We start from the raw sequence: 13,851 nt of genomic DNA, 5'->3' as shown, positions 1-13,851 counted from the left end.
TGGGATTTCGGTATAAAAAAAAAAACAAAAAACTAGATCAACAATATAATTTTTTTTTCTTTCAATCCAATATATGATATGAATAGTAACTGTTGGGATACAGTATTCACCCTCAACTATTCTAAATATAATAAGTTATTGGTAACATGGCCTTCCCATTGTAATTTAAACCGTGAGGACAACATCTGTCGGCTGCAACGTTCTTTTTTATTATCTAATGGGGACTTATAACAGTAGTATTCTCAGTCTCCACTACTAGCTCAGTGAAGAAGAAGAAGAAGAAAGAAGACGAGAATGGCTGAAATCTCTCTTCCATTCTTCTCTCTTCTCTTATTCGCCAGATTCTCCGGTCTAGTGGTAGCATCTCTTGTTCTAATTTGGGCACTTGGTTTCAGATCAAGCTTCCTCCCTCGCTCTCCTTCCCAAGAAGACCTCATTTATGCTGTACCTACTAAATCCATCTCTCTCAAAATTAATGCATTGATTCTGTTTACATTTGATCTAAAGAGCCTGCCTTTTTACTCTCTGTTGTAACAGGTTCTTCATCCAATACTCATGGTGATTGGCTTCATCCTAATCAGCGGAGAAGGTAGGTACCCATGGATGGATCTTGGAAATTAATAGCTAGAGTTTGTTAAGTTCTTGTATTATGGGAAATGGGTATTTCTTGATTTCAGTAAATTGTATTGTTGGTTGTTGATTTTGCAGCAATATTGGTTCACAGATGGCTGCCTGGATCAACAAATTTGAAGAAATCAGTGCATTTGAGTCTGCAAGGACTGGCATTAGCTTGTGGTGTGTTTGGTATTTGGACAAAGTTTCATGGACAAGATGGGGTTGTGGCTAATTTTTATAGCTTGCATTCTTGGATGGGTTTGATTTGTGTGTCCTTGTTTGGTGCTCAGGTTTGTTCTAAATCCCCTTTCCTTTCTTCAAATTACTGTGATTGCTTTAACTTGATTTTTGGTTATTCAAGAAACATATTTAAAATTTTACATTCAGTACAATGATAGAAGTTCATTTTGCTTCCTGTAACTTGTTTAAAGATGCTGGTTTTGCCTCCTTTTACTTCATCTGCTTTTAAAATTGTCTCAAACACTGCATGAAGTAATTTTAGCAATTTTTAAAGTTCAGGAAGCAAAATGAGCCTAGATCAATTGGAAAGAGTTTGAATCTGAAAGGTTAATGTCTCAAGTTCTATTTCTATTAAAAACACCTTGATTGGGATGACAGTAAGATGTTGTGTTAGCCTCCTCCACGGAAAATAAACCTTGATGTCAAATGATGAAATATTAAGTTCGATTTTCATTGAAAGCATCTTGAATAAACCCTGATGTCAATAGAAAAATTGAGAAAACAAAACAAGCTTCATTAAACTAAAAATTACTAACTAGGGCTTAATCAATTCTTGTGTTATTGTACTCTATCATTGAGTTATGAGTCTCCACTCTCCACTATATTTACCTATTTTTTGTTGTTAATTTTTGTGCAAAAAATATTCTTTGTCATATAAGTGGATGTGGGTTAATCTGTCTTTATATGAAAATTTGATTGATCCTTATGTGACTTTGCCTATAATGTCATGATTTTCAATAATACATACCCCTTTGCCCCTTTATTCTTGATTAGATTGGGTGGATGGATAATCATGAGTGCTGACAAAGCAAGCAAAATAATTGAACTTTGAACTGGTAAAATAAACCATTTTTCATTGATTGGGCAGTGGCTGATGGGTTTCCTGAGCTTTTGGCACAAAGGAGAGGTGAGGATGGTAAGGTTAAGAGTGTTGCCATGGCATATTTTTCTGGGACTTTACACTTATGGAATGGCTGTGGTGACTGCTGAAATGGGGCTGCTTGAGAAGCTGACTTTGTTGCAGATGAAAGATAATGTGGCTAAGCGATCCACTGAGTCTATGATTGTAAACGGGATGGGTTTGGGTTTGGCTCTTTTAAGTGGGTTTGTTATACTTGCTGCTGCCTCACCAAAACACCAACATTCTAAGATTATCATGTCTTCAAATCAAAAGTCTTTGTCTAAGTTTTCTTTTTAGGGTTTGTTTTCTTTGATACTTCTTCTCCATGTATTCTTTGACATTTGTTTTCTTCTGTAAATATTGAGTTTTACTTCAATTAATTATATGCTGAACCCATAGATATAGTGGTAAGATTCTTCAACTAAGTGCCTAATTTATTATCAAAATTAATAATGGTTATATTAGTTGTTTAGTGACTAGTATAACAAAAAATTTTAAACATACTCTGGGTTGTATCTCCATTATAACTCTGAAAATGAAAATTCATTACTACCCACTATGATAAAGTATTGATGTGATTCTTTCTCCCTTCTTAAAATCCCAATGAACAACATGATCTATCATTTCTTCAATTTGGTCAATCTGATATTTATTTAAGTATTTTATTTTTATGTTCCCACTTATACTTAATTAATAAAGAATTTGAAAGACTTTTTAAATCAAATTCCATCCATTTTGTTGAAACAATTCTTATTTGTTTATTGCCAACTAATCTAGCTCCTAAAATATATGACATTCTTGATTCTTCCTTTTAGGCCAAAAAAGTGGAGCAAGAGATTACCTATGAACAAAGAACGGGTAACTAACCTCTTGACTAATGGCTTGCCCTCGTTAGAACGAAAGAAGACTTATCCGTGCAATAAACGTGTATCGTTTACTTTGCTTTAATGAATGCTTAAATCCCTACTTACACAACTTTCCTAGGTGATTCTTGTGTAATTTTAAACCAATTTTATTAATTAAATGAAAATGAGAATTTAGATAAATAAATTAAATGTAATTTAATTCAAATAAATATAAATTTATACCAAATTTAAATATGAATTTTTGGTGAAATTTAATATAAATGATAAGATCGATTGTCAATGGATAAGATCGAATTCAAGATTCTAGGAATGACAGCCGTTGGATGAATATCAGTTATTGAATTGATAAATAAATTTATTGTGATGATTTAATTTTCAGCTATAAATATCCCTTTATATTAGAACTCTTAATATCTCATATCTATTCTTTACTCATTTCATAATCTCTTTATAATTCGAAAAGTTATTTCTTTGTTTTTTTAGTGTTCTTCGAGTTTTTCACTCAATGCACTATTCTTTGAGTCTTGACTCGTCATATTTTTGTTGAAACCCGGTGATTGATTCAAGTATTTTGTTAAGTTCGCTGCATAGTGATTCCGATACTGAATCACTACTAGTTTCGTTGTACCCTAAGAGACAGTCATCTGTGATAAACTCTAGTACAATGGGAGACGGTGAAACTGTTTTAAGAAAAATGTGCTAAGCACATTCTTCGAATCAATATTGTCTTCTGATGATTTTGTTCTTTGTATATATATTCTAGTTTATTTAATTTATTTGTAACATCATTTATATATATTTCTGTCAAGTGATAAGTTATTATGATGAGATGAAAATTCTTTAATACTAGATCAATTCTTCGTGTAAAATACTTTACAACAAGATGGAAATTCTTTAATACCCGTAATGTTAAAGTATGTACGTGTTACTATTTTTTTTTTTTAAATTCGATTATTTGATCTAAAAAAATCCTCAACAAATTATGTTAAAAAAGAGATTGAGCAATCCAACAAATTATTTCTTGAACACCATTATTGTCAAAAATGTGCCTCCAACTATTAAGCTTTTTTAATGGACTTGAGTCAACTCTATAAAAAAAAATTCTGAACTTTTTCCCTTAAATCAAACGCCCCTTCATCTTTTACTGCTGATAGAGAGAGATTCGGAGCAGGGTTTAAAAGGGTTCTTCTCCCGCTCAAGACTTGGCTCGCCAGTCGCCACCCAAATCGAAACGCTAATGCTAGAAGATGAAGAAGCAATGGTAAGCTTTTCCGCTCTCTCCATGTTTGAGAATCAAATGATTTCTTACAACGAGCTCTTTTGAATGCAATGAATGAATCACTATGCTTCTGTTTGCAGCGGAAACGAACTTTGATTTCTGTACAATTTACACAGCTGTTATGATTAAGCTTTCTGGTATCTTTTGCTGCGTAGAGAATGCAGATGTTTGTAATATTTCATGAGGAAATGACCTGATTCCATGAATGGAAAGAAAATCAGTGGCCTTTCACAAGTTTTGCCCTAATATTCCTCTGTTTTCTTCTAGGACTTTAAGTTTATCTATTTTTACCATAGAAAACAAAAGCTATGGTTCTGGGTTATTTGCTTTGATACACTAAATATGGATAACTGTTGAAAGTAGGAATCAATTGCAGAAAAAAGCAAAAAGAAGAAGACCCACAGTTAGGTCAAAATGGTCCAATAATATTATGCTTCCATAAAAGCCTTTAGCTATCATTCTTCTCTTGGATAACATCTTCCACACACTTCCTTCCATTTAACTAAACTTCAGGAATTTAATTCCAGGCCTACCTTTTCTACAGTGAATCCACCACCTTCACATCACTAACCCTCATTACTCAAATCATAGATATATGTTTTTGCCTAATTTGTTGGGTCTTGTCTACTGGACCTACTTAACCTCCTTCTGGTCTTTTTGTTTTCATTCATCATTAGACCATCATAATTAAGCATTTTCCAAGAAGAACACAAAACTGAAAGACTTTTCTCTGAGAGGATAGGATCTTGTTCATTCTCGTTATGATTGGAGGATGTTTTATACTTTCTTGGCCTTGGGGAACTCAACCTTTTATCAATCCAAGATAGGATTCCCTTCATCTGTTGGAAAATGGGAAAATGAGTGGTCAAGAAAAAAAACAAAAAATATTGGATAACAGACAAATAGAGACAAGAAAATTATATTTTTCTACAACCTAGGTAAAAGATTTTACATCATTTCAATTTGTGGATTTTCATGTAGATATTGGCATATTGCTAATTTATTTGACCCACTTAAATTGAAGATGGTTTCAATCCTTTTCGGAGAAAGAGTGGCCACTAGTTATCTGGTGGTTGCTGTAGTATTTAGCAGGGCAATTTGGACTTGTAATCCTATCTGTCAAGTTTAACTTATGAAGGGTCGTCAAGAACCTGATAAATGATAACATTGATAATATCGTCCATCAAATAGCTATATATTTATATTGAATATCCACAGTATTTTATACTTTCGTATCTGGTTTTTTCCAGAAGATTGGAATCACGTTGGAGAAGAAAGGAAGAAGTCTGATGGTTTGAATAATGGATTGGGGAAGAGATGATGGAAAGGGAAGTTTTTGAGAAGTGGGTTTCTCTCGTGGATGAGAGAACGTTCAATCATATTGTCTCGAGATTCTCTAAGTCTACTACATGATAGTCAGGTTAGGATTTCTGGTTGCTGCTTCTGTTGCAGCTTATGCAGTTAAGCATAATGCCAACAGTTCGCGGTCAACTTCTGGCTCCTTAGCAAATCCACCAGGTGCTTACTCTTTTCTGGCTTCATTTTATTTGACTTCAATTTTGGTCTTCAATTTTGAATTGTTGTTTTCCAGACAATGAAGAAACATCAAATGAACACCAGATTGAAGGTAAACATGATGACATCAGAGAGGTGGATAATGTAAGTAAACGATGTTTCCTTTAATGTGCTTATTGAATTTCCCAAGTGTAACAAATAAAGAGACGTTTCTTATGTTGTAGCCGGAAGAAGAAGAAGAAGAGGAGGAAAAAGAAGAAGTCAAGCTAATTAACAGTATAATAAATTCAACACGAAGTACTGCATTCGACATTGACGACGATGATGAAATTCTACCAGAATTTGAAAGCCTTTTATCTGGTGAGATTAATTTTCCATTCCCAGATGAGAAGTATGACCCAGAGAAACAAAGAGTATACGAAATCGAGATGGAAAATAATGCTAGCGAACTGGAACGGTTGCGAAATCTAGTAAGGGAACTGGAAGAGCGAGAAGTGAAGCTAGAAGGTGAATTACTGGAATATTATGGCCTGAAAGAACAGGAATCTGACGTTGCTGAGCTCCAAAAGCAACTCAAGATTAAGGCAGTAGAAATCGAAATGCTGAACATAACAATAAATTCCCTGCAAGCCGAGAGGATAAAACTTCAGGAAGAGGTCTCACATGGAGCTTCAGCTAGGAAAGAGCTGGAGACGGCTAGAAACAAGATAAAAGAGTTGCAGAGGCAGATTCAGCTCGAGGCTAATCAAACGAAAGGGCAGCTATTGCTTTTAAAACAGCATGTTAGCGGCCTCCAAGCAAAGGAGGAGGAAGCTTTCAAGAGGGATACTGATGTTGACAAAAAGCTTAAAGCTTTAAAGGAATTAGAGGTTGAAGTTGTCGAGCTTAAAAGGAAAAGCAGAGAGCTTCAACACGAAAAGAGAGAATTGGCTATCAAGCTGGATGCTGCCGAGGCTAGAATTGCAACCCTCTCTAATATAACCGAGGTAAACATTAGAGAATCCTTGTCTCGCGAATTTAGCATTGTTTTGAATCTTAATATTGCTTGTTCTGATATTTGCTATAGACTGAGATGGTTGCAAAGGTAAGAGAAGATGTTAACAATTTGAGGCATGAAAAGGAAGATCTTTTAAAACAAGTTGAAGGGCTTCAAATGAACAGATTCAGTGAGGTAGAGGAGCTAGTCTACCTTAGATGGGTCAATGCATGTTTAAGATTTGAACTGCGTAACTACCAGACACCATCTGGGAAAATATCTGCTCGTGATCTAAACAAGAGTTTGAGCCCGAAATCTCAAGAAAGAGCTAAACGCCTCATGTTAGAGTATGCAGGATCGGAGCGTGGACAAGGTGACACAGATTTGGAGAGCAATTTCTCTCACCCGTCTTCTCCAGGAAGTGAGGATTTCGATAACGTCTCGATAGACAGTTCCACAAGTAAATATAGTACTTTAAGCAAAAAGACAAGCTTGATTCAGAAGTTCAAGAAGTGGGGCAAAAGCAAAGACGATACAAGCCTTCTTTCTTCGCCTGCTAGATCGTTCGGAGGAAGCTCCCCAAGCAGGGGTAGCATGAGCATGAAACCGAGGGGGGCATTAGAATCGTTGATGTTAAGAAACGCCAGCGAAAGCATGGGAATCACTTCGTTTGGAATGGGTGATCAGGATCTTCAATCACCCGACACCCCAAAAAATCCTCCTGGTGAATCGCTAAACGGAGTGGCGTCGTCTTTTCACCTGATGTCGAAGTCGGTTGAAGGCGTTCTAGAAGAGAAATATCCAGCGTTCAAAGACCGCCATAAGTTAGCCGTTGAAAGGGAGAAGAATATCAAGGAAAAAGCTGACATGGCTAGAGCGGTTCGTTTTGGCGACAGTTCGAGACTGAATCCTGGATTCGAGCCGAGAGACAAACCCATCAGTCTACCGCCTAAGCTTTCTTCAATAAAGGAGAAACCGCTCATATCGAGTGTATCGGGTGTTGGTGACCCGACAAACGATGGCAAGGCGGGTGGGCTACCCTCCTCTCAAGCAGTGAGCAAGATGCAATTTGCTCACATCGAGAAGAGAGCTCCTCGAGTGGCCCGCCCACCTCCTAAACAATCAGGAGGCGGTTCAGTCAGTGCAACCATTGCTCCTCCATTTGGTGGGATACCGCCTCCTCCAGGGGGCCCCCCTCCACCTCCTCCACCGCCTGGTGGCGCGCGTGGACCTCCCAGGCCACCTCCGCCACCTGGAAGCTTACCTAGAGGAGGTGGAGATAAAGTTCACCGAGCTCCCGAGCTCGTTGAATTTTACCAGTCGTTGATGAAACGTGAAGCAAAGAAGGACACAACGTCGGTAGCATCGTCTACTGTGAGCGCGTCAGATGCCAGGAGCAATATGATTGGGGAAATTGAAAACCGATCCACTTTCCTCCTTGCTGTAAGAAAAATAGCTCATCTTGTGTCTTGTACATTGCATGCATTTTTGAATTGTGGAATTTTTACGCTATTTTTATTTTTCAGGTGAAAGCGGACGTGGAGACTCAAGGTGACTTCGTGCAGTCTCTGGCTACTGAAGTCCGAGCAGCTTCTTTTACAGGGATTGGTGATCTGGTTGCGTTTGTGAACTGGCTGGATGAAGAACTTTCTTTCTTGGTATGCATGGCGTGCTTGTTGTTTGGATAGATGCTTGCACTCGAATTCAGCTAGCCATCTTATGTTCACACTGTCTATTGTTATGTCAGGTTGACGAGAGAGCGGTTCTGAAACACTTCGATTGGCCAGAAGGCAAAGCAGATGCATTGAGAGAGGCAGCTTTTGAATACCAGGACTTGATGAAGCTAGAGAAACAAGTATCCTCTTTTGATGATGATCCTAAACTCTCTTGTGATGCTGCTCTCAAGAAGATGTACAAATTATTGGAGAAGTAAGTATGCCATTGCAGTTAAATGGTTAGTTTAAATAGATTTATCTTTCCTGTGGCTAAATAGTTTTCTTTCCAGAGTGGAACAAAGCGTGTATGCACTCCTGCGTACACGTGATATGGCTGTTTCGCGTTACAGAGAATTCGGAATCCCAACCGATTGGCTATTGGATTCTGGAGTTGTAGGAAAGGTAGGATCTTGATCATTATTATTGTTTTCTGCAATTATACAGTGATGGTTCCTTGACTTATAAAATAAACATTGTGTGCAGATCAAGCTATCGTCTGTGCAATTGGCAAAGAAGTACATGAAACGAGTGGCTGGAGAGCTGGATTCGGCGAGTGGACCTGAGAAAGAACCCAACAGAGAGTTTTTGGTTCTTCAAGGAGTTCGTTTTGCTTTCCGTGTTCATCAGGCAAATCTTCCATTTTGGCTTTATAATAATGAGTTGGTTGAAATGGAAATGCATCAGACAGTCATATTGAAAATTGTGTGTATTTTGTTTTTGGGTATTTTCAGTTTGCAGGAGGCTTTGATGCTGAAAGCATGAAGGCTTTCGAAGAGCTTAGGAGTCGAGTCCACTCCTCACAAACAGAAACAGCTGAAGAAGATGACGACGATGATGGTAAATTGGAGGATTAAGTTATATTTATTTTTTCTCCTTTCATCCCCCTTTCTCTTGTTTGCTTATAATTGTATGTATTTTTTTTTTTTATATCATAGTTTATTATTTAGATGGGAATTATTGTTGTATTGAATCTCTTACAAACATACAATACAATTACTATTTTTCACTCCCACTGTTTCCTTATATTCATTTTATACATCAGAGCAGATATTAGGATAATAATCATTTAAATGATAATATACTGACATATTTGATGTTACAAGGACCCACCTTGATATTTGTGTAAATTTTAAACGGTTTGCAGTTTAGATTGGGGAAATTGATCAATTTTAATAGTGTTTTAAGCTGGAAAGTCGTTACATAGATCATAGAAAAATGACAACAATGGTGTATTGTTCAATCTGTGGATTCGTTGACATTGCGTGAGACAAACTGAAGTTAGTAAGATGAATGACGTGTTGTAAACACCACCCAATCTACGAGTTTGTTGGCGATATCTAATTGAAGAGGTCGATGATAAATGAAATGACCCCTTTGACATCTAATTCAAAAATCACATTTTACCATTAGTTGTCAATGACAGAGCACATCCCATATCGATGGTCATTGCCTCCGTAGTCACAAGACATAGACTTTTGAAATTGTATGCAAGGACGTGAACTGGACTGCCTAAATGATCTCGAATAATGATTCTAGTTTAGGTTTTTGATAAATCGATTATTTAAGTGTTGTAAAAAGTAGTATCAAATTTTCTAATAAAAATCACATAAATATGAGTACCAAAGAAGGACCATATAAGATTTTTTTGACATAAGTGTATTCCACTATCTCAATAAAAGTAGAACACCTATGATTATGATAGAGATATGTTTTTTTAAAAATAATTTTATGTAGTGGAAAGGGCATTGTGACATGATTTTCAAATATTTTTTTTTATATTTTTTGATATTAAATCTTTCAAATTAAATTCCAAAACTTAGGATTAACATGTGGTTGTGGAGATGAAAATAGAAAGTTAAATCTATCGGTTAAAAAACTATAACACGAATTTAGTTGTGTGTATATTACTTGAGGTTACTTAGGTGTCATTCCAAAAAAAAATCATCACCTTGGGACTACAAATTAATAAAAAATTTCATTATTATAAAATTTGAGAATTGGTCTCAAGTAGTTTAGCGACCAATTCAACAAATTGGTTTGTTAGACTAATAATTTGATTATACTCAAGAATTACACTTAATCTTTTCTCTGATTAAGTTCTAATATAATATTAATAAAAGCCTTTTTAATTTAAATATGTAGTTATATTTCTTAATTATTATTACTATTAATTTTAAAATTCAGAAACCTATCCCAATTAGTTTTAAAGGTTGGTGACATTTGATTTTGAAAGGTCTAAGTCAGTAACTTTTTTTTAAATAGTTTTATTATAATTAAACATTATTTCCTTTTAATTGTAAGAATTTCATTCAAAACAAAAAAAAGAAGAAAAGAACAATAAACTTTTTAACATAAACTACAATTCATTTGACTAGAAAATTGTCTTTCAATTTCTAAACACAACTTGCTTCTTCTCACTATCAATCACATAAAGTAAGTATATAAATAATTAAATTCTGAAAAACATCCAATTTAATTAATTACTATCTTGTCTAACGATTGGAAACGAAAACGCAGTCGTCTTCGGCGACGGCGGCGACGGCGGCGATGACAATCCACCGTTATTGATAAAACTAGCCCTAGGCGATTTAGGCATCTCAGCAATCCTTTTCCCATCATAATCATAATATATAACACCAGAAAAATCCGGCGGCGAACATTTCTCTCCCATCAAAATCGCCTTCTGCCACACTCCTTCGTTCTCATCCGCCGCCATCGCCTTCTCCACATCATCGTCTTCTTCGTTTCTCCGGTGGGTTTTAAAAGGCAACGCCTTTTCACTGATGCTTGAAATCAACTGCTTCGCCGATCGGAGCGGCGACCTTGGAGGAATGATCAGATCATCGCTATCGCTTTTGAAGGTGAACGCCGACCGCGATGGCGATGGCGACGGCTTGGTGGAGAGTTTGATTGATTTCCTTGAATGTTTTGCGCAGAGAGATATTAGAATAGAGATTGATACGAATAAACCGATTGTTAGAGGAAATGAACCAAAGATTTGAACTTTTTCGACTGGTAAGAAAGATAAATGAACCATCTTTAATCAAGAACAAGAACTAGAGAGAGAGAGAGAGTCAATGGTATTAAGTAAAACATGGCTGCCTTCATGTCTCTATATAGATATAGGAGCTAATATTTTTAATATCTTTTTCCCCTTTATTTTATTGTTGTAATATCTATTTTTAGTATATTTTTTTGAAATTTAAATTTTGAATTAATTCTAATTTTGTATTGTAGAATACAAAATTGTGTTTCAACACAAATAAACAAGAATCCTTATCATTAAACTAATTAAATAATGTCCAAATATGATTGATTGTTATTTTTTTAAAACTAATAGAATTTCAGGTAAATAATAATTTTTTTTACTTTAGTTTGTTTTTAAAATGTTGATGAGGTTATTTTTGAAAAGATGTATTTTATTTAATAAAAGTATTTAAAAAGGTAAGAAGTATTTTAATTAATAAATGGAGTAATATATATTTTGTTTGACTTTTTTTTAATAAATTCAAACAAATTAAGTAAAACAAAAATAGGAATAACATATATATTAAATTAAAATAAATTTAAATAGTGTATGAAGTAAAGTAAGCAACATGGTACAAAAATGAGTTACTATAAAAGAAAATTATAGATACTTACAAAAATAATTAGTGACTAAATGTTTTGACAAAGAAATCATGTTTAAATTGATAATGTAACTTATTTTCATTTTTAATGTATTAGAAATTGGTCAAATTATATCTTTTAATAAAAGAATTCATCATTATTCTCAAAAAAGAAATAAAAAATCATTAAATTGTAATAGATATATATGAAAATAAAAATAAAAAACATAACATGATTAGTTTAAGAAATCAACTGAAAAAAAATAAAAAATAAATTCAATTCATCCAAAATATTAAAGGGAATGGAAGGGGGCATAAATTCAATCCATAGTTAGTTTTTATTTAATTTAATTAATTCCAAAATAAATGTATTGTTTTTTTTTTTTAATTTCAATTATTAAGACTAAAAATACATAAACATGATAATTCAACACAAAGTCTTTATTTCAAAGAGACATGGACATTAACTTAAAAAAAATTCAACATGTATACTTAGAAATAATTTAAACTATAAATATATAGATAACAAGATTAATATCTCGAAATAATAATATAATTTAAAACCGTGTTCACATATAAAATCAATAATAAAAGTAGTCGTTTTAAAATACAATTTAATTAATATTTTTCTTTGTATAATGATGACTTTTGAATGTGGTGAGGGGCAGGTGTAGTAGCGGTTGGAGGATAGAAAGAGACTATTTGAAAAGCTTCCAATGTTAATTTTATGTAGATTATTAGAATTCTTGCATCATCATTAATCATTTATTAAAATTAAAATATAAAAAATATCTTTATTTTTGAATTATTTAATCAAAATAAGTCAAATAGATCATAACCATTTCATCAAACATATTGTTTGTTTCAAAATTAAGAATCCCGAATCAAATAAGAAATGTCTTGAATGTGGAGAATGGATTATATAGACATCTAATATTATTCTTTGACTTTCATAAAAATTGGATTCTAATTTGGTCAGAGGGAATTGACTAACTTATTTAAAAGGATAGGTAGGGTGAGCATGGTGTGGATTAATCCGAACTTCAATTCGATTTGAATTCAAAATACTAATTTGGATGGTGTGGATTAATCCGAACTTCAATTCGATTTGAATTCAAAATACTAATTTGAATCCGATATTTCGGATTGAATTAAGATCGGATTGGATTGAATTAAATTCGGATTGGATTAAGATTATCCATTATATCTAAACAAAATATATTTTTCAATTTAATTTTCTGGAAATTTCAATTTAATATAATATATTTTTTACATATTTTCACATTATTTAGTCTAAAATTTTAATAAAAATAATAAAATAAATCAAAATTAAGTAATTAAATAAGAAAATATTAAATGAGATTATCTTAGAGGTGAGCATTTGACGGATTAATCCGAACCGAATTCGAATTACAAAATTTGATTAACTATTTCGGAATCCGAATTACAAAATTTGATTAACTATTTCGGTTTGTATTAAATTCGGATTGAATTAAATTTAGATTTAGTTTAATTAGGATTGAATTTAAATAATTCAATTAATCCAAAATAATTTGAATTAAAATATATAATATATTTAATTCAATTTTTCATTTTTTAAATTAAATACAAATAAATTAAATTTATTAATTTTAAAAAAAAATTATTAAGTAATTTAAAGTTCACGTTTAAAAAAATTATATATATATATATATATATATATATATATATATATATATATATATATATATATATATATATATATATATATATATATTAGTTTGAATGGTACTCCAAACCATATCTGATCCGTATTAACCGTATTAATTAGTAAAATGGTTTAGATTGCATTATGGATTAATTTAGTTTAAATTTAATTCGGATTGGACAAAACGGATCGATTTTACCGTTTGCTTACCCATAAAAGCGTAAATTTAAATGAGAGTGAAAATCTTAACTAAATTTATAGCGAATCAATTTGAATAAAATAAAATGAACCTTTAATTTGTTCAAAAATAACTTCTTTTTTTTTTTTTTTCACTTATCAAATTTTGAAATAATAGTTATTTTTACTATGATTGATGGTTGAGAAAAATATAATAAATGTAAGAACACAATAATGACAACATATTTTAAGAAGTGCTAATCAAACTCAAA

The 13,851-nt window shown here is 33.1% G+C and overlaps 2 protein-coding genes across 2 annotated transcripts; both read left to right on the top strand.

The window, feature by feature from the left end:
- The first annotated feature begins 206 nt into the window (after positions 1-206).
- Positions 207-2,167, top strand: LOC124945971 (probable transmembrane ascorbate ferrireductase 4). Its single transcript, XM_047486515.1, has 4 exons — positions 207-444; positions 538-589; positions 709-905; positions 1,724-2,167. Exons 1-4 carry the CDS (start codon positions 295-297, stop codon positions 2,051-2,053), a joined length of 729 nt encoding a protein of 242 aa, XP_047342471.1. The 5' UTR covers positions 207-294; the 3' UTR covers positions 2,054-2,167.
- Positions 2,168-4,934: 2,767 nt separating this feature from the next.
- LOC124909832 (protein CHUP1, chloroplastic) lies at positions 4,935-9,115 on the top strand. The gene is made up of 8 exons (XM_047450465.1): positions 4,935-5,490; positions 5,641-6,402; positions 6,483-7,835; positions 7,919-8,050; positions 8,140-8,321; positions 8,398-8,509; positions 8,591-8,734; positions 8,839-9,115. Exons 1-8 carry the CDS (start codon positions 5,311-5,313, stop codon positions 8,959-8,961), a joined length of 2,988 nt encoding a protein of 995 aa, XP_047306421.1. The 5' UTR covers positions 4,935-5,310; the 3' UTR covers positions 8,962-9,115.
- Positions 9,116-13,851: the final 4,736 nt, after the last annotated feature.

This window comes from Impatiens glandulifera, chromosome 7 (assembly GCF_907164915.1).
Source record: "Impatiens glandulifera chromosome 7, dImpGla2.1, whole genome shotgun sequence".
Taxonomy (NCBI): domain Eukaryota; kingdom Viridiplantae; phylum Streptophyta; class Magnoliopsida; order Ericales; family Balsaminaceae; genus Impatiens; species Impatiens glandulifera.
The sequence above is the reverse complement of the archived record's forward strand: the minus strand, read 5'-3'. Positions and strand labels throughout refer to the sequence as shown.

Bases quoted from the DNA above. Each gene is read 5' to 3' on its own strand.
- LOC124909832 (XM_047450465.1), top strand. From the start codon at position 5,311: ATGATAGTCAGGTTAGGATTTCTGGTTGCTGCTTCTGTTGCAGCTTAT. The intron at 7,836-7,918 runs GTAAGAAAAATA...TTTATTTTTCAG, and splicing joins GATCCACTTTCCTCCTTGCT to GTGAAAGCGGACGTGGAGAC. The intron at 8,322-8,397 runs GTAAGTATGCCA...TTTTCTTTCCAG, and splicing joins ATGTACAAATTATTGGAGAA to AGTGGAACAAAGCGTGTATG.
- LOC124945971 (XM_047486515.1), top strand. From the start codon at position 295: ATGGCTGAAATCTCTCTTCCATTCTTCTCTCTTCTCTTATTCGCCAGA. The intron at 445-537 runs GTACCTACTAAA...CTGTTGTAACAG, and splicing joins AAGAAGACCTCATTTATGCT to GTTCTTCATCCAATACTCAT. The intron at 906-1,723 runs GTTTGTTCTAAA...TTGATTGGGCAG, and splicing joins TGTCCTTGTTTGGTGCTCAG to TGGCTGATGGGTTTCCTGAG.